Source organism: Sipha flava, unplaced genomic scaffold (genome assembly GCF_003268045.1).
Source record: "Sipha flava isolate LNK unplaced genomic scaffold, YSA_version1 81_pilon_pilon, whole genome shotgun sequence".
In the NCBI taxonomy this organism is placed as follows: domain Eukaryota; kingdom Metazoa; phylum Arthropoda; class Insecta; order Hemiptera; family Aphididae; genus Sipha; species Sipha flava.
Window position 1 is genome coordinate 1231924 of NW_020273623.1, and position 21597 is coordinate 1253520.

Below are 21597 nucleotides of genomic sequence, written 5' to 3' on the forward strand. Positions count from 1 at the left end.
ATTTTTAAACTTGATTATTTAATTAGATATTCTTTTTTCAGTAGTTTATTACTACCCATGATTAAAAAAAAGTATTGAAGTTACGGATTGGTTTACCAAACTTATAAATGCGGATATCTTGATTATGAGGAAATGTATCTACATAAACTACGAGATAAACTATTACTACTTAGTGTAATATAATAAAATGGGTTATAGTAAAATTTACAAACTTACGTATATTAAAGATTTAATTTCGCATTAGGTTTTTAAAAGTTTATTAAATCCATCCTTATAATCACCTATGATTATATAAAATATTGAAGTTACGGATTGGTTTACCGAAAATTAAATGCGGATACTATTTATATGAGGTGATCATAATAATCCATTGATTAATTAATTTAGGTATTTATTTCTCATTTTTGATACGTACGAGTTTGTGCTTTAAATTTATTTTTAGATCATTGTATGATCATTCTATGTTTAAAATATATTCATTTTTATTTGTTTTGTATTATTTACTATTAGTAATTAACGGTTTAAAGTTATTATATTTGTTAATTACCTATGATTCAAAATGTATAAAGTTATAGATTGGTTTATCAATTTATAAAATGCAGAGTTTAAATGCTTTTAAATATTTTTAAATACTATGGTGTACATATATATTAATAAATTAGTATATACTCGTATTGTGTAAATAAATATCTAATGTTTAAGTAAGCATATTACTCGTAAATCAATTTTATTTGTTTGGTTTGATTATTCGTCTGATATTTTATAGTATGTACTATAATTGTATGATAAATGGTAATGAGATGTAACTTACCCCTAATTAAAAAAAAAAAAAAAAGAAATTAAATAAGTTAAATTCAAGCTGAATCTTAATAATGTTAAATCTTATGATTTATTTTGTTTTACCGTAAACTATTTAAAATTGGAATATTAATTTGGAATACATAGCTTGGTGGTGAATATTAAATAAATAGATACAATTGTACCTAATGAAAAAATGGTTTGATATTTTTATTGAAATATTTTTTGCCAAATTTTTCGTTATGCAAAATTTTTTATTACATTTTTGTAGGTACCATAAAAATATTTTCTTGAAAATTTACAAAAATGTATTAATATTTGATAAATTAAATTAAGTTTTTTAGTGACATTTTACTATAACTCTTGATTTCTTTCTTCTTTTTTAATTTTTTTTTAAAAGTTTGCATTGCAAATATCTCATTGTGTACACTTTAGGTTTTTATACTCATATATGTAAGAATAATGGTTCTGTTTTCTGTTTATATACGATTATTTAATAAATAAATAATAATAGTATTTAATAAATTCATCGGTCGTATGGTTTTTTATTTGCTTTATTATTTGAAGTAGGTAGTCAGTATTTTAAATATTATTATTATGATCACAAATATATGTTATTAAACATATTCTGAAATTATAATTTTTTTTTTTTAAGCAATTAAAATTGTTATATAACTCGTAAGTCATTTTTCCCATCCATCTCCACTATCTACATACATGAAAAAAAAATGTTTTTATAAACTGTTAGTATAGTATAACAAGTATATCATATGTATTCTGGTGTTCCTTGTATATATATATATATATATATATATATATATATATTCTGATTATACACTTGTGTATATCTTATGCTTTAAAAGTAAACAATCGAATAATAATTAAATCAATTGGATCATGAAAATTAAGGTATTCACTATTGTTTCTTATAACATATTTGTCATCGAGGTATATGATAATTAATTTATTATGATTATTACTTAGTGTAATTTATTAGCTTATTAATAATAATAACTATATTAATAATATAAAGTATATCACTATATTTTATGTAATTAAGAAATGTAATTCAATTGTAGCAAATATCGTTTTTAATCTTAGTAGAACTTTAAGTAAAGTATACTCGTTCTTCTTTAATATAATATATATGGTATGTACGTTGTATATTATATGGTTTATCGGACTCCTTATAGTGCTATGCGTGGTGAGTGGTGTCTGCTACTGTAACGTGAGTGTTCACTGTCGTGCGAAAGTTTTAGATCACGTAATTATGTGGACCCTGTAATGGCAGCTAGTTGTAATCGGGTATATTGGCGTGTTGTCTTTATAGTCTTGAAGAAATGGGGTTTTTTGGAAATAATTAAAGGTGCTGTTCGTACTGGAGGCACATCTCTTATTGTGGTCTCTTTTTTTTTAAAATGTCTCTTGGTGAAGTGACCCTTGTCGTGTATAGGTTCCTGTGACTTTAAATAATACTGTATCGAGTTTTTATGAAAATATGTTTCCTTTGAACAATTTCAGATCTTATCTTTATTATAATTTATTGCATTAATTTATTATACTCTAATTAGATTCAATAAAAAAAAAAAAAAAATAAAAAAAAATAGCTCAGCCCATTGTTTAAGACGTACAGAATTAATTTCTATTTTCTCTTAACTTCTCTCTTATTTTATATTAAGATAATAAAATTCTTAATAGTGACCTTAATGATACTTTAATGTATTACGTACCGGCGCCATACTACAATACAATGAAGTCGATATAACTATTATTTTATTAGTATTCATAAAATAAGTACCGTGTTTTTTTGCGACAATTATTTTTTTTATAAATTATTATATTATTACATTTTTATGAAATCAGTTTAGGCAATATCCTAGTAGTTGTTGAATCAGAGAAATGTTGACGATGTTCAAAACCGTATTGTGGTAGTGACCCCCTGTAATTAATTTGTATATATTTATGATTAAAATAAACGTTTGGTGTTGAGCGTTTGCAGGATGTGCAACTGTACGTAGATTCTCGTTTGTGTGTTTCAAAATGGATGAAAAACAAGGAGAAAACTCGTCTGCAACAGTATCGTGTGTGTACGTTATTGTGTGCACACATTCGTCCGTCCCGCAGTGTTTTTGTCTTGTTTCGTGTAGGAGTCGTGCACGGGCGTGTGTTGTGTGTAAACGCGCGCACGCTGTAATGCTGTGTGTACGAGTGCGTTTACGACGGAATAGCGTCGGCGGTGGCTGCTGCTGAAACCTTGGCGCGGACGTTGTCCTTTATCATCAAGGTCACCTTAACTCTTCCAGAGCCCCCGCCACCCGTCGCTCCGGTTTCTACCTACGGTCGTCGTATTTTCTTTCGTCGTTGTTCGCATGCAAGCCACACGCGCGCGCACACGTTCAATGTGCTGACACTAAATGATGCAGCAGCTCGTGTTGGTTTACACTATTGTGGATATATTCATATATTTTAGTGTTGGTTGGTGACCTAGCGGTCCCTTTAAGATTTTTTCCTTTATACCCAGTGGTGTGTCTGCGTTGCTGCAAAACCGGTTAGGTTGTCGTAATTATATATTATGTTTTCGGTAGATTCGCCAACATCTGGTAGACAACTACCACCACCACCACCACTCTGAATATCATTATTCTGGTGCATCATCGAGTTTGGTTTTGTTTGTCTGACAAAACGTGGTTTTGTGGATTACTATTTCTGGCAATATATAATTTTTTGATCGGTTTTCGTAGAATAAACTGTCATGTATATGGACCCTTCGTTGCTATCATTTTTTCATCTGAAAACTACTGTTGACATTTCTAAATGAATGTGCGTGTATATGTAATGATGATGTCATAAATTATAGTAAAAAAAAAAAATATTAAAATATATAAATTATTATGCATTGAATGATATGATCAATTATTGATAACGGTATTTTGTAAATACCCAATGACTGTTATTTATGGGTGTTCGGAAAAAAAAAATGAATTACTTATTAAAATACACAATTTAAATAATTATTTATTCAATCCCACACTCATTAAACATTTTGGAACTGTTAGAAATGTTTTTTAATATAGACATTTATATGCCACCAAAACCAATACATTTTGCATATATACTTTTTATTATTATTTTTTTTTTGTTGCAAATCCTAGTTTTTATCACTATTTATTGTTTGAATGGTACTTGTCTGTTATCCCTACTACCACGACTACTCAATTCTGTTATCTCGACTACCACGCCAAACGTGTTTGGGGCTCCGCTAAATGGAGAAATAAAAAGCATAGGGGAACCAGACGCCATTATTTGGAGTATTATCTGGCGGAGTTTATAACTAAAGACATACATTGAAAGAGAATTATTCGATAACATATTGAAAAATATTTGCGAAAATTGGTCACCAAAAATAGAATTTTAGACTTATGCAACTGTAACTGTGATCATTTTGATGATTTTTTTGTTTTATATTATAATAACTTTAAACTGCTGTGATGATTTTATGTTTTATACACGATTTAAGATACCTAGTACTATCTTAAATCGTGGTTTTATACTATAACTCTCCACTACTGTGATAATTTATGTGATTACTGATAATAAACGTTATACTAATATACATTATAATATAAATGACAATTCATGACGTGTATTATGTATTAAAATACGGAACTATCTGGATAGTACTAGTAGTAGTAGTCGAGATAACAGAATTAAGAGTCGCGACATCGATCGGTAGTAGGGATAACAGACAAGTACCGTTAGAATTAGTTGGAAGTTGTAAATTATTTTTATTTTATTTTTAAATTATTATTTTCAGTATGATATATAATATATATATTTAAATTATCTAAACTTCTTTAATAATTGATTTTATATTTTGTAAATGGTGTAGGTACCTACTTATAATACATATCGGTAATCTCTTAATGTAAAATCAGAACTTTTTATCAAGGTAATTTTTCAGAAATGTCGAAATTATTCATTAACTATTAATGAAATATTGAAATTATTAATCAAAATCGAAACGGTTAATAACAACGTAATAGTTCAATGTGTTTGTTGATAAAAGCTTTTGTTTACACACAAGTGTGTAGCTCATATGTTAAATTATATTTTAAACCATATAACTAGTATAACTAATTATATTTGGGATATACAGTTAATTTGAATTTTAAATTCTGAAAATAGATTTTTATAAAATATTAATTTTAGTTTAAAAAAAAACAATTTATGTTAGACAAAACTAAAATAATCTTAACCTAATTATTTTATTTATAATAATTCAAATAAATTAAGTTAATAGAAATTTGTTCAATACAATATTGCTTTGTCACATTTTAAATAGGTTATTTTAGACTTTAATTAGGTATTTAGGTATACCTAAAAATTACCAATTAGTTTTAATCAAATTCGATTTTTACTGAATTACTGTATAATATACTATGTGTCTATTGTGTATCTACAATTTTCATTATTGCCTATTTCAAATGTACTATAAAATCACAATATGATTTGCTTCTAGATTGCATCTTCAACTAAGAAATTATGGGGAGTTGAAGAAGGCAAAGAAGATGGACCCAAAGGAATACTCAATTTGAATGACCATCATCACCAAATGTGGAGAGATTCCACTTGGAGTTCTAATAGTAAGTTTTAAATTTCAAAAAATGATTGAAGTCCCATATTCCTAATGAACACCATTATATAAGACCCTTGATAATATCTAAAATACATTTTATTAAAATTCTTTTTTGGTACCTAGTTAAAATAAAAATCGTTAGGACTTAAAATAGTAAATTTTTATAATTTAAAAAGCTAGTGCTGATATTGGATAACGGTCAATATACACTTTGCATTTATTAATTAATGGTATATTGGTATATCACTAATATAAAAACCAAAATTACTTAAACTTTTAATTTCAAAGTAGCAGAAAACTGAAAATTATGGTGTTATTAAATCTTTGAATTTTAAAATTTGAATTTATTTTTATTAATACATTTATTTATATTACTTGAATTAATATTTTAACTTACTTCAAGAACAAAGCTAAATTTATTTTTTCTTATATTTATAATTCTTATATTTAATTCCGTATTTAATATATTCTTAATTTGATGCATATGATTTCATTGTATTATAATATTAAGGTATTATGGCCATCTAATTGCATCGAACATGAGATATGATGTATGTAATGTATTCCAAATCAAGTTTAATGGTATATTTCCTAGTGTACCTGAAGTATGAGGAAAAACCTATCCCTGGCTAAATATATTGTAAATTATATGAAATTAGTCAAAAACAGAACCAGTCTTACCTTCATTTTATGTTTATAGTACTCAGAATACTACATATTGTGTATTATATTTATTAGTTCAAAGATATTTATTACATAATTATTTTTATATTGCCAAATGCAAATTAAACTATAGGAAAATGTTTTAATTGGTGGCGTATAGCAATAAGACATGAAATAAATTATATAGATAATTTTTAATTATTTTTTGTAACCTTGAATATAAATAAGTTTTTTTATTTGTTATTGCTCTAATTGTTATTAATATCTTAATTTTGGTTAAATGTTTTAATTTTTTTAATATACTTAATAAAAATTATTTTTCATTTGAGTTGCTAAATATTTTTAATGAAGTCGAAGTAAAGCCATTGAAGTCAAAACAATGATTTTATATAATCAATATGAAAATGAGACATATAATTTTACATGATCAATATAACTGAGTTACATATTTATATTTCAATACATATTAAGGATACTTATTACCTATATCACCTTAAATTTAAATTAAATAAAAGGTTGCTTATCTTGAATGTTTAATAATTAATGTACTAAAACTTAAATATAACATAGATTGTTATTTTAACATGTAATATTTTTTGTATTGTAAACAATAATGTTGAAAAAAAAAATATTCATAATTTTAATATTGAATATAAAAGATATTATATACCCATTCGTATATATTATCATAATAATAACTATATTACAAACTGAGATACCATTTTGATTACATACTAACAGATCTTTAAATAACAAATATATTATAATTATTGACCTGAGATAATAGTTAATAAGTTATAGTTTATGAATACTTTTATAATATTAGTTTTGTTTATGTAAAACAAAATAAATTGTTTGTATTTTTCTGTACCATGACTTAAAATAAAAACACAGCTATAAATTATAATATTAATAAACATTTTTATTAATGTTAAATTAATTTATTTGTAGCAAGAAGAGGTGCTGGATTTCCAGTAGGCAATGATTCAGGAAATATATTATCACCAAGATCCTCAGAGCCTGGAATTGGTATGAAGATGGTTGAATATGTTTTAGCCAGTACGCCAAACAAAATGGAAACGCTAGAACCTAGAATGAGGAGTTTAGTTATTGTATGTATATTTTAATTTAATTTTTTAGTAAGTTATTAAACTTTTTTTTTTTTTTAGAGCTCCAGCGATGGTGAAACTATCAAAAAGGAGAAAGACAAACCACCTGGTTCTCCTTATGATCCTGTAAATAGCAACAAAAAAGAAATGGAAAATGGAAATTGTTCTACTGTTGTTCAACAAAATGGAATGGTAGTTGTACAAAATGGTTTAGATGAAGATAAATATATCAAGTTAGTGTTGTTGATGTATATTGATGTATTTAATGTCATATAGTTAATTTAACATTTATCTTAGTTGTCTACTTATTTTATTTTTAGTTATTATGATTTATTACTAATACAACTTGCTTTTTAAAATATATATATTTATGTGTGTGTGTGTGTGTGTGTGTGTGTTAATTTGATAATGTATATTAAGAATTAAATCTATTATTAAATTTAGTGTATTTCATATAACTATTGTAGTATAAACTTTAAATTATCATAAATCATTATCACCAATTACTATATTCATAGTTAAAATTCAGTTATGAAAACATCTATTTATAATTTATCATTTATTTTTTATTTATACATATATTTATTTATTTTTTTATTGCTATTAGTTTATTACAATTATTCACATAATTTAATTTGAGAAAGTTCTACAAAAATAGAAAAAATTTTAATCTAAATCTGGGTTGACTCTTTGATGTGTCATTTAAGTCTTCCAGTTATGATTTGTAGTTCAATATGTAATTTAACAGTTAATTATTGCGATTAATTTTTAAGTAAATTAGACATTTTTTTTTTGTCAAACACTTAAATTTTACCAATCATAAAAAGTGGGAATACATATTTTGATAGAATACTTTAAAAAATTTTAATCTAGGAAACTACAGAATTATCAGTCAAAATGAAATTAAAATAAGCCTGTTAGAATATTTTGTATTCATCTTCTTAGTTTCTAAATGAAGATTATTTATTTAGAAATTGATTGGATAGATTTTGCAAAATTCTGAGTAAAACTTAATACTTTATTAAATTAATTGTATGGATCAAATTTTGTTCAAGACAATGGCTAATATAAAAAGATTTTATAATTTAGACTAATTATATAATTTTGTGTATATATTTCGGAGATATTGTAATAACTAGAGCTCGTATGTTAATGACCAAAATTTCATAAAAATATGCTTTATAAAATGTTAAAATATGTAATTATATGCCATAAAATGTATTAAATATATTTATTTTTTCAACAATTATATGAATAAAATAGTTAATATTAATTCAAAAATGTATATACTCTTTTGAATGTGTATTTAAAATTACTTTATTACAAAAATCACAGCAGCTAATAAATATGAAAAATAATTTAAATTAGTTTTCGATCTATTAAAGTTAAATTTTACATTTGTTAAACATTTTAAGTATCAGGATTATATTGTACAACAGTAATTTTGCTGATATTTTCAAACTTGAAGGACCTTTGACAATCCGACAAAAAGTTTTTGTAGACTGAAAATGATACAATTAACGGTAATGATTGATAATTTATAATAATATGAAAAATTTTTAATATTATACTTATAATTTATAAAATAAATGCTACTTAACCTAGAAACGATCAATATATGCATTTATATGCTCAAAAATGTCAAATATGCAAAATAAGTTTGTATATTTACAGTTAAGATATCATGAATTGAATTTATATAATATTGGGGTATAATTCTAGTTGTACAAAAAAAATATGCCAAGTCGTAAACATCCGAGCTCTAGTAATAACCATAGTATAATACTTTTTAGTTCAAAAGTTCAATCTGTTCATCACAAATTAGTTCTTTAAAAAAATCTATTTATTTTTAGTTGTAAATATTAATATTTTTTTTTCATTAATAATATTTTTATTATTTTTAAATGTAAATCATATTGAGATTTCATAAGTATTTAATTTTAAACTAAACTTAAATGGTAATAAATTTGTATTTTTTTTTTTTTTTAATTTGCCTTTTTTCCTACATTACAGCAAATAATTAATTTTTCCCTCAGCAAATTTGAAATATAATTACTCCAAAACATACTTAAAGTAAATACATTTACGTAAAATGTTGTATTAAAATTCAGGTATAACTAGGTATAACTATTTTTTTTTTTTTTTTAATTTGTATGTTATTATTTTATAGTTTTAGCTATAATTATTATTGTAATGCACTGATTTTTTATCTTGTAAATTTTAAAAATTGCTCATAGAACCTAAGAAATATTATTTGTTATTGAAAACTCACTAATGATTCCATTAAGTTAGGAGAAATTAATGTAATAACCATCTGCTCACTGAATTGAAAATATATGTATATTATATAACTCAATTACCTAATTTATTTTTGTTTCAATATTTAGGTTATTTTGTTAAAAGCTTTCAGCAGTTCTTATATTTATAATTTTTTTTTATTTTTTTTAATATTATCATTGATATGTTTATAAAATATTAGGCTTATTTTTTACAAATTAAGCATAAAACTATAATATTTTTCATTAAAAAATTTGATTTGTTTTATATTATTATAGGACGCAGATTATAAAATTATTAGTAACTTTTTTTCTAGCACTCGTATGTATTGTCAAAGAAGTTTTAAATCTGTTACACCAAAATTAGGTTTGCTATTACTATTATTTTTTTTTTTTTAAGAGGTATAATAAGATCCATTCTGCATCTCACAAAAGTAGAATCCAATAATTATATAATAATAATATTTTAACATAAAATAAAGATTTATATTGAAAAGTGAGTATGTGACAGTATATTGTTTCATAACAATCAGTTTATTAATTCCTAATGTTCATCTTAATTTGTTATTTTGGTCAATTATTGCCTTTTTACTACAATAATAACTTTATTCTCATTATAAATAATAATTAACTTAATTTTTATTTTAGAAATTAACATGAAAATATAATCTTATTTGTTATTCATCATTATTATGTTTAGTATAAGTAAATTTATTATTTATTTTTTTATTTTAATTAAACATTTTGAACTTATTTATGTATGTATATTACTAATTTTATGATTTTGTTATAATTTATATTAGATTATTTTATTTACATATTAGTCTTGATAATTTATCTGAAAGCTTTAATTGAGTATAATTCATAAATTTTTTATTTTTTTATACCATAAATAATTTTTTGTTTTTTAAAAACCAATAACCATAAAAAAAATAAAAAAAATTCCCTAAGAAGTTGGTTCAAATGTAATTTTATTAAGTTAATAGATTTTACTGAATAGATTTCTCTATTCAAAGGAGTAACTCATCAGTAGATAGAATTCAGTTGAGATTATTTATGAAGCTATTTCTATTGGTAAATAAACTACAATTTAGCTATTAATTACAAAACTATATTTGTTGTGGTAGGGATGTGGCATAACTCTGTGTATTATTTAATTAATGTGTTGTCAACTTTGTTACTGGAGTTATAACTTTCGTTAAATAAAACTATAACTAGTGTTTTATTTAAATATGATTATTATAATATCTATTATCATTATGTAATTGTATAGTATTATATTATCCAGATTTTTTAGAACCAATGTAACCTCGCACTGAAATCTTAAAATTATATTTAATTAATTAATCAACCAAATTTATCATATAAATATTGTATTCATGTTTGTAAATTATTACATTTAAAAATTAATTCAATTATTTATATATATATATATATATATATGTAGCCTAATAAAATAAAATTATTTATAACTAAATAATGTCTTGTTCTACTGATATTAAAAAAGAAATCAGTTTAACTTAATGCATGGATGAAAAGCTTAGATTGTAGTAAATTAAATTTTTTAATGTTTTTACTCTTTTTAATTGTTATTCTTAAATATATTTTTAGTTAACGGTTTAAAATTATGAATTAGTATTGATGTTAAGTTAATAGTACATTATATATAGTACTATATGAATTATAAATGTATACTACTAATGTGTTTTATTCTTGATTATAAATACAATTAATTACTGATTATTTAAAAAAATACCATGTATTTTATTATATATTTATGTATTATTTATATTCTCATTAAATTATTTTTGTGGAATAGTGTATTAAGTCTTAAATTTAATATGTAATTTAATTTTTTTATAATTTAATATTAATTTCAATTTTATGTTGTTTTAGTCGTCAAGCGTCACCTAGCGAAGAAGAAATTAACAAAAATGCTATGAGTGCAGTTTCTGGTAATCAAGTTGCTAATGCTGGTACCAATAATGTTGTGGTTATTGACAATTTGCATGGTGCTTTACATCAAGGACAATTAATGAATCATCATCATCATGGAATGACTATGCCTTTACACCAACAATTCCAAGTGCAAGGCGATCCACAGCAAATGGATATGAACTCTTACCATGCCAGCAATGCTCAGCAACAACAGGGTGCTATTGACTCACAAGGAAATGTTATGACTCCATTTGATATACAGGTATGTTTCATATTATTTTTATGAAATTAGTTCAAAATATCTCTTAACCAGTTACAATAATATTTGTAACTTTTTCTTGTATTTTAAATTATTAGTATGATGTATCAACCATAATACTAAATTAGATTTTTAAACTTGAGTATTAAATATAATATTTATTTTTTTTAATTGTTAATGAGGATTTAAGTTAGTTGAGTTGTTACATCGACTATTAATTAATATATTTATTGTATTCACATTTACACTAAATCATGGAAAATAATGTAAAGATTATATTATTTTGTTTAAGTTAATTATTTTACAACATATTAATGTTCTACATTATCATTATAAAACCTATGTAGTTATTTTTAGGAAATTATTCTTTTTAATTTAATATTTAGATTTGTGATTTAATTACTTAAATTAATATTTAAAATTTATTTTGGTTTAATTTTATTCTTAATACTTACTTTCTAAATTCATGATGTATCGCATGATAATTAACAGGGTTGATAATTTTTTTTTTTTCAAAATCTCGTGTAAAATGATCGATGGTGATTGTTGGGTAAAATATTAATGAGTTGTAATTAATTTAAACATGTATGGAAAGTTTTTATTTACATGATATAATTTTCCATACTTTTTAGTTATAAAGTATTGAGTGTTTTATTTTCTTACATCATGCAATATTTAAAAGTAACTGAAGGATTAATTTAAAATGTATCCATCTTAATTTAGATTTTTTCTATAAGAGTATCAAAATAATAAAATAATTGACTAGAAATGAAATAATATTTTTGATTCTGAATTAAGCAAGTTTTGAATAAATTTTCTATATTTTGTTTAGTTTTTAGATTATTTTGAAAAAAAGCACCAAAAGTTACATTATCTTTTTAAGTATCTTTTAAATAAAATAGATTAAGTCTATGAAATTAAACATTTATTTCTTAGTTTCCTTTACAGAAAAGCCATATAATTGGGTAGTTTAAAAAAATAAGTGAATATGAAATTTAAATTTAGTGTAAAATTAATTTTGCTTATTCATAATATTATTATTAATATAGGTATTACTTTTTAATTTATTCTTGGTAATGTAACAATATTAAATTCTATTGAATATCTGAATTCTTACAATTTAGTAATTGTTTTAGTTTGAAGTTATTATGTATTTGATTTTTGTATTATTTAAATATTTTTCTAAATATTTTTCAATTTAAATTACTTATTACATTATTTTTTGGCATTTTCTCGATAAATGTGCCAAACATTATATATTGTGCCAATGTGCATTTTCAATATGTACATAAATATGTCAGACATCACACTTTTTGTTGCCAGGATAGTATTAAATATTTTGTAGTTAAGTGTAATAAAAGGGAGAAAAGACAGAAAATGTGTTGGGCAATTTCTTTCTGATAAAAATAGTAAAATGTTTTATATTATTTTTATGGGTTGCATATATATATACATTATAATTATGTTGGCTCCATCTTTGTTGAGATTGTTACTGCTGATAGTCATATTTTCAAATAATTCTGTTTTATAGATAGTAGTTTTTTTTTTACAAATTTTCTCATATTCAGCACTTTTCTAAATTTCCAAAATCCAGTTGCTTCTTTAATTTATTGTACTTTGGCATTTAATTGATATTACTTTTTAAAAATATCTAAGAATAAAGTGAAAAATGGTAATATGTTTGCGGTATGATTTCAATTTGGCTTTTTGAAATTGTTAGTAAGTGGTAAAATATATTAGTTGGTGATTTATTTTCAACTAGATTCATGATGAACACCTTTTTTAGTCTTGGAAATTTTTTGGTAAATTTTTATTAATTGATTTATAATTAATAATATTTAAATATCATAAATTATATAAATTTATATTGCTAGTATTTGTATTAACTAATAAATTCATTACATATTTACATTTTTCTTTGAAGATCTATTTATTTATTTTCCAAGTATATGACTGTTTAATTTCTTTTAAATATTAATTCATGATACAATAAAAATTTAATAAGATTATTGTTTTTGGATTTACCTAAAAGTTATATAATATGTATTATACGTTTTCATTTCTACTAGATTTAATATGTTTTAAATATAAAAGTATACAATTGCTTCTTGCAATAATTTTCGCCTTATACTTAAGTGAAATTACTGCTTATTTATAACTAGAATGATAAGTAATTAAAAATAACCTCACACACAGTCATCTGTTATCTGTTATTAAGAAAATGAAGTGAAGAAATATTTTTTGATAAGGTACATATTTAGAAATGCCTTGAAAACAGATTTTTACTTATTAGGAAAAAAATTTCTATTAGTTGATTATGTGTAATTTGACTACCAATGACATTTTATACTTATAGAGTTACTATTTATAGTTTTAAATTTTTTACATTAAATATATTTTAAAAAAAGTTGTATATGTGCTGGGGAAGATTTATATTTATTGGATCATATGTTTTAAACTGACACTGGTCGACGCAAGTGTTGGCTGTACATAAGGGATGCTTTAAATTGCTGTTATTAGATGGATAGACCCCGCGAAAAGTGATGAACATCAATCTTTATTCTGTGTGATGGATGAAATTACAGGTCAAAGAATTGATAAGTACTTCTTATTTTTTTCCATGTCAAACACAAGAAATCACTAATGAAGTCCATATATATTAAAGTCCTTATATATTAAAGTTGTATTTGTACTGATTCGGTTCTTAATTTTAAAATTTGTTGAGATATTTTTTTCTTTTATAAGAAAATAATGTTTAAACAAGTAATTTATTTGTAATTATATTTTTAGATATGTTGTATTGTAATCATTTTTTGTTCTACCTTTATAAACTTCTTTTTTTAATTTTTTTTATTAATATTTTGCTTTAAAATTAACTTATACTTTTGGAATTTTATGAGTTTTTATGTACTTAGTACAAACAACTTTTTAAAAATTCTTGAAGTCAGGTATATCAGGGCTACTATTTTTATTTTATAATTATGCTAATTTTGTAATTAGTAAACGAGATTAGGGATGATGAATAACATTTTAAATAATATAGTTAAGTTATAACTTTTGTTGTCTGGTGTATTTTTATTAGAAACTATAAATTATAAATTACATAACCGAACTTAGAGTTACTAAATAGTTTTTAAATTATTTAATTCGTGCTTAAATTTTAGAAAAATCCATTAAGTATTTAAAATTTCTCTATTAGCATTTATTAACTTATATAATTAATAGAAAATAGTTCTGTGGTATTTATTCAGTTATGAGTTTAATAGTACACTAGAATATTTTTACATTTCCTATAATTTTGATTAGGGACATGGAAGTTGGAAATATAGGTATATTGTCGTTGTCACTGGATTGCTGCAATAAGTGCCAGAAGAAAAGTTAATCCCCCCAATATCTTCTATTTATTTAAATGCTTCGGAAGATATCGCTTACAATTAAATTTTTATTTTGTTAAGTATCATGCTCAATTTGATAATTTCCAAGTTATAACATTTAGATTAGAACTTAATTTGATTTTTTGATTATTGTAATAATTGTTTATTTAGTGTGATGCCATCTGTTTCACTATCATATAACCCTTTTAACATATAGTGCTATATTTTATATTATTTGATGTATTAAATTGGGAAAACCATAGAAAACTATATCCTCATGGCGTATATGGTCAATCTGAAAAATATTTTTATTTTTCATAAAATTGTTTTCACTCGGCGACGAAATAAACCACTATACTCAATTTTCTTACGCATTTGTTTTGTTTTAACGGGTTTATAGTTATATAAGTGTCCAAAGTTTAATTGTTACACATTAAATCATACAGTAGTTTACGAGAACTTAAATCACAGCTCTAACGAGGGGAGAAATATGTTTGGCCGGTAGTTACGATAGGGGAATTATTGTGTTCAGCGGTTTTCGAAAACTATTGTGTAATTGAATTTTCCTAGTGTATAGAGCAACACCGACTTCTTCTCTCAGGAACATCGGTTTTCGCAATCGCGGCGGTGGCAGTTTCCTCTTTCCTCTTACTGCAGTATCTCACATTAATCTCTGTTGACGACGATGACGGCGTCGGTGCATGTGTAATGTTATAGCGATTGTGGAGTGGCCGCGGTGGTGATATGTATGTACATCATTGATGCGTGGTACTGCGAGTGGGCGTGTAGTGAGTGGATGGGACAGGCATACGTACTTATCGCTGCCAATTAGAAAGTGTGCGTGCGTGCGTGTATGTGTGTGTGTGTGTACGTCGGTTATCATGTGGAATCCGGCGGTGGCGTGCGCGATGGGGATATTAATAGAGATAAGATATTGCCGTCTCCGAGCGCCGTCGTCTTGTTGGCACGCGCAGACCGGGTGCAAACGTCGCCTCCGTGGTACACCTTGACTGTGCACTTCTCCGGCTTGTTGTCGGTCGGCCAGATATTTTCCTTGCGCACCTTTCTGCATCGTTTAAAAAAGTGTTACTAATAATAAAACTACTACGGTGATGACGAAGGATAAAGAGTGTGTGGAAGTTGAGTATGTGCGCAAATGAGTGCGCGAGCTAGAAGAAGACCGAACGAATATCGTATGTGAGAGGCGGGGAAAAAAAATATTTACAAATCTTCGAGATCGGACGCTATCGCCGCGGCTGCCGTTAGCCGACGTCGATCAATCAATGTCGACCCAAATACCAATAAAAACTACGCACAGGGTGGATAAGTCGGATTAGATGTCCGTGGGCATGCGTGTTTCGGGACGAGTTCATTTTTATTTTTTTCCAACAAACATCACTACAACCCCCGTTCAAGGGTTTAATTTTGGCTTACGATTTCCTGTGTACAAATTAATACGTGACTCGACAATTAATCCATGCTTGAAGTTAAATATAGCATTTATAAAATAAATAATTACAAAATTGTTATATAATTTCAATTTAAAAGTAAAAAGATTGTATTCATTTTAAATATCGATAGAACAAACAAATAAGTTGAGTAGGTTGTTCACGTAGAGGTGGTGAATTATTTTCAACATTAAATATCGGTTTGACACTTCAGAATTAATAAATACTCTGTACAAGTTTGAGACAATTGTTACGACCATTTAAAAGTTTATACATAAATTCGGTCTTCTTACAGTTCAATTGTACCAAATGGAATACTGTTAAGTTATTTGGATTTTTCATCTGAAAATAGTCATCATGCCAACATAAGGTTTTCAATTTTACGTATCAATTTTAATTTCGTAGATATCTAAACAATGACCTTTAATTCAAAACAGGATTTACTAATATATAATAGAATTGGCACTGTTAACTTTAGAAAACCGTTCTGTTCCTTTGAAATGTCAAATTTACATTTTCCTCATAAATAAAATCGATGCGATCATTAAAGGATAAAAAAATCAGTCGGTACAATGCCTAAATAATTGAATTGGTGTCACTACCTGCAAATCAGTCGCGGCAGTACTAAATCATACTACCATATTCGTTTAATCGATGAAAAGGTCGTAACTGATTTCCAACGGTTTTGTGTTTTTTTCCATTTAACTACCGGTATAAAATTCGAGTTCGTGTGTGTTTGTCTAATCCTGGTAGGGTTTCTGTACTTTCACGAAAAAACACTTATACTTAGTTGTCGTCACCTCTTCGGTGTCAACACCGTTGTTCGCTCATTGTATTACGGCACAGATACATATTAATTGACAAATAATTTTATTTATTTTCTACCATTTTAATATTCGTTATTATCGCTGTTAAAATGTATTATTGTGTGTAACTCATTCTTCGTTTACAGTTTTAGTTTTTTATGATTTTTATAAAAGTGTTTAATAATGAGTTTCGTTTGGAAATATTTATTTCGTATTAAAAATTAATTTTAAGTATCGATTTAGTTTATTTTCATTGTAACTTATAACCACTAGAACAGTAAAAATATTTAACTGCTAATCTATTTGATATTTTGCAACTATTAGCTTAGTAGTATTTAATAATATCATTATTTGCACGTAACTTAAAGATTAAAAATAGCTATTTGAATAGCAGTTTCTATATTTGCATTATTTTAAATAGGCATTCTCAGAAATATAGTGTTATTGAAAAATAAAAAGATGAAACGTTCGTCGGTCATTTGCAATGCTTCAAGAAAATTTAAAAATATTAACCAAATCATTCAATAACTATGAATTATTGTAAAATATTTCTTATACTACAATCTAAATAAATTTTTAAATCTTTAAGTTAAAGAAATTTGTTTAATGTGTTAAAGTGTATTTATTTTCCGCATACGGTGATTTTAATTTTTTTTATTCCTAACTTATTACAATTGAATTTGTTTTCATGTAACTGATTTTTAAATATTATTAATATTATTACTACTTTTTGGATTGCGTTTTGTAAACTATATAATTCTGAATAATCATATTATGTTACGTTTTATAAAGTTTTTTTTTTCTTAAAATATATATTTTTTTTTATTATATATATATATAATCAATATTGTAATAGTATTGAAATTGCTGTGTATGTTGGCATACATTTATTTTAGTTAGAAAATATAAGAGTAAAATCCGTTTTGAATAAATCACAATTATATAAAATGTTTGCGGTTTGGCAATTTTCCAACGAGTTGTCACCGTTTATGATTTGCGCCATTTCACATTTCTTACAACAATAAAACCTCTCATTTCTTTCTATTTAGATTACATTTTATGAACTCAATTTGTCTTTTTTCTAATAATTTCCTGCGGATCACGTTCCATTTAATAATTCGTTCTCACCGTGCATTAATCATTAGTCATGCTTTGTGAGGGTGGTTCTGCATGACGGTTTCCGCTCAGGTGTTTATTTGCGTCCTTGGCGAATCGCTTTCAAGTGTGTCAATATAAACGACTATCTTGTGATTTATAATCAGTATTTTTGTAACAATATACCTTGTTTTTAATACATGTATCATAATTGTCTTAGATAAAAAAAATTTATAGTTTTGTATATTTACAGTAAAATATCTTTATTATTTCATATTAATTCAGAGCATATGTTTAAATATTATGTTTGTATTTAAGATCAATTCATTCTTTATTATATTCTTAAGATAAAAACGTTTTCATTCTCTAATAATTTAAGAATTTAAGACCCATATGTTCTTATATATACTAAAAGGGTCGGAACTAAAAGATATCGAGCTATATGGAACTCATTAATAATTTCTGGGCTTTGAGTGTTGTCTCGTTCAGACTCTGGTAGTTTGGCAAAAACTCGGTTTCCCCTCATTCACCTTTTTCTTCGAATTGTATGTATCCTATACACTTTCGCCTGTAATTATAATGTTCGTTCATTTCAAAATCGTTAGGCTAATGGAAAGTGCTGAATTTGACGTGTTGCTATGTAATTAGACTGACTTAATTAAAATTATATGTGTTAAATTTATTTATTTAGTAAAATGTATTCATAAATGTACGTATTTATATTAAACTAAATCGAATGATTAACTTATGATTTTTTTTATTTTTTTTTATTATAAAACGATAACAATTTCTTAAGCGAAACGGTCTGGTCAAACATATCGATTCTATGCTAAATTAGAACATCTCAATTAATTTTGATGTTATAATTAAATCGTTTATTTCAGAAAGCCTATAACCATCACAAATATAGAATCTACAATTTTGTGTTAAATTGTTAGTTTGAAAATAGATTTACTATTTAAAATAAAATCTTATAAGTTCTCAATAATTAGTAATCAATTAATTACTAATAATAAATTTATTTATAATTTCTCATATTAAATTGTTCGTAATCTTATAATCGGATTAAAAAAAAAACTTGATCTTTATGAAAAATGGATTTATTAAACCAACTTTTTTCATATTAAAACTGTATTATTATTTTAAATTTTTTTATTATAAATTAATAAATAAAATAAAGTGTATATTATTTATAAAAAATGAATGTTATTGATTTATTATTATGATTATCTAGTCATGTAAACGATTTTTTTTTCTTTTCTTAAATATTGAATTATAAAACTTCATTTTTAACTGGAACAATAATATTTTTCAATAGAATTAGCAATAATTTTATAATGTCATTACAAGGGTTTTGATTTTGTTTAATGAAGCAACAATATGTTGTAATTATTCAATTGAAAAAAATCACTTCCGAAATAGTCGATACTTTATTTACAATTTATTCGATTTAATCGTTAGCTTGTTCTTTTTCATTCTTATTTGAATTTAAAATATAGTACCTAAACAATTTATTTTTCACTCAGTTATCCAGTGAATGATCCATTGATTAGCGTTAACTTCGACGAAATATTAAAAAATTTCTTCGGGAATGCACTCAGTGTCCAAATTACCGTCTCTAACCGTTTATTTTTCTATTTCGTTGTTTATAGCAGCCTGTAACCTAGCGTGGTGGAAACAGTTTCTTATTTCAGTGGTCGAATAGCTATTCCATGCATCTAAGACCATTTTAGAGCACTATAAACGTTGATTATTTTTCCAGTTTTTAATGATTTTTAACTTTAAATATCAATTGTTTTCAAAGTGTGATTTCATTTCTAGTGAGTGAAATAGTGAGAAAATTATACCGTATATGATACACGTTTGCGATACATTATGATTATCTATTAACATTACATCACAAACAACACAACATCTATTACAAATAGGATAACGAATTATCGCACCAGATTAAAACTTATTATTTTTTATGGTATAATATAAAATCAATTTTTATTTTGAAATAACAATGTTGTAACCGATATTATATATAACCAAATTCATTATACATTAAATATAAAATAAATACATGACTGTGTATCGTTTCATCCGGAATATCGTTTAATATGACATCGCAATAAGCAGATTTGGCTCTATTAATTTTTATTTTACGATTATGTTGCACGTTGAATTTTTTTATTTAATGTATGGATAATGTTAGTTGTGTTTTAAATGTAATTACAATTACCTGTTTTTACAATTCAAGCTCAAGTGCAAACGAGTTTATTATTTTGTTTTAATATTTATTTTTATTTTTTTTGTAGTGAAACGTCAAAATGTGTTGTATTTGAGGACGTTATTTTCAAGCATTTAGTGTTAACGTGCCAAAAAATGTTCTTGTTTAGTTTCGTTTAAAACAAAATATGTGTATAATATACTAAAAATAATAATAAATAAAAAACAACGAAATCACCCTTAACTTTTTTGGTTTGTAGTGTATATGAGTCTATCGTGACGCGATTGTTGTCATTTTATAAACGTCTATATATATGTAGTTTAGTATGTAGTGGTAGAGTAGAAGCTGTCGGGTTTTTACGAGGATCCGAGTGACCCACTAGAGGATTGAAAATTTCCTTCGACCGTTATGTTTATTGGCCGCTGGCGACCACCGACCGGTTTTATATTATATAAGTCGTCAACGACGACGACCGGGTCGTTTATAAGGAAACGGCAAAATGCTTGATTCTTTTTTTTATTTTTATGTTTTATTTGCAAACCATCGTCTTGGGGATATCTTGGGCCCAAACTGATACTATCAGGCACCATCACCTCCCTTCATCGCAAACAATATGCCCTTGGAGGGTTATCGTTAAGTGTGCAAACAAAGTAAAAACTCGATATACGTGTCGTAGTAGGTGTCAAGGGTTGGTGCAAAGAGAGACTTTAAATTATTATTATTTTTCGAGCATCGTTTTTAGGCGAAAGAAAATAAATAATATAATAATCGCCGTTGACAGGCGGCCGCTGCTGCCATCGTCGCTGTTGTGCGTGTTGTAGTTGGGCACGCGCGTCAACGACCCACGGCGGCCGTGGAAGAATAGTCTTCCGCCGTCCGACCATATTAGAGGTTGTCGACCCGTTACACGATGTTTTGGTCGGGCAACCGTGACGGCCGCGGCGATCTTTCGGGTGTAATTGCAGCGTTTTCGGACTGTA

The 21597-nt window shown here is 25.4% G+C and overlaps 1 protein-coding gene across 11 annotated transcripts in view; it reads left to right on the plus strand.

Moving 5' to 3' along the window:
• The window catches only part of LOC112693203 (maternal protein pumilio-like), a 94230-nt gene that overhangs the window by 17754 nt on the left and 54879 nt on the right, over nt 1–21597 (plus strand). For all 11 annotated transcript variants that reach the window (XM_025568166.1, XM_025568170.1, XM_025568168.1 and 8 more), the window contains 4 exons: nt 5318–5441; nt 7049–7209; nt 7267–7439; nt 11379–11682. In XM_025568166.1, the coding sequence (XP_025423951.1) occupies nt 5318–5441; nt 7049–7209; nt 7267–7439; nt 11379–11682 (762 nt within the window). The remainder of the gene's footprint in view (nt 1–5317; nt 5442–7048; nt 7210–7266; nt 7440–11378; nt 11683–21597) is intronic.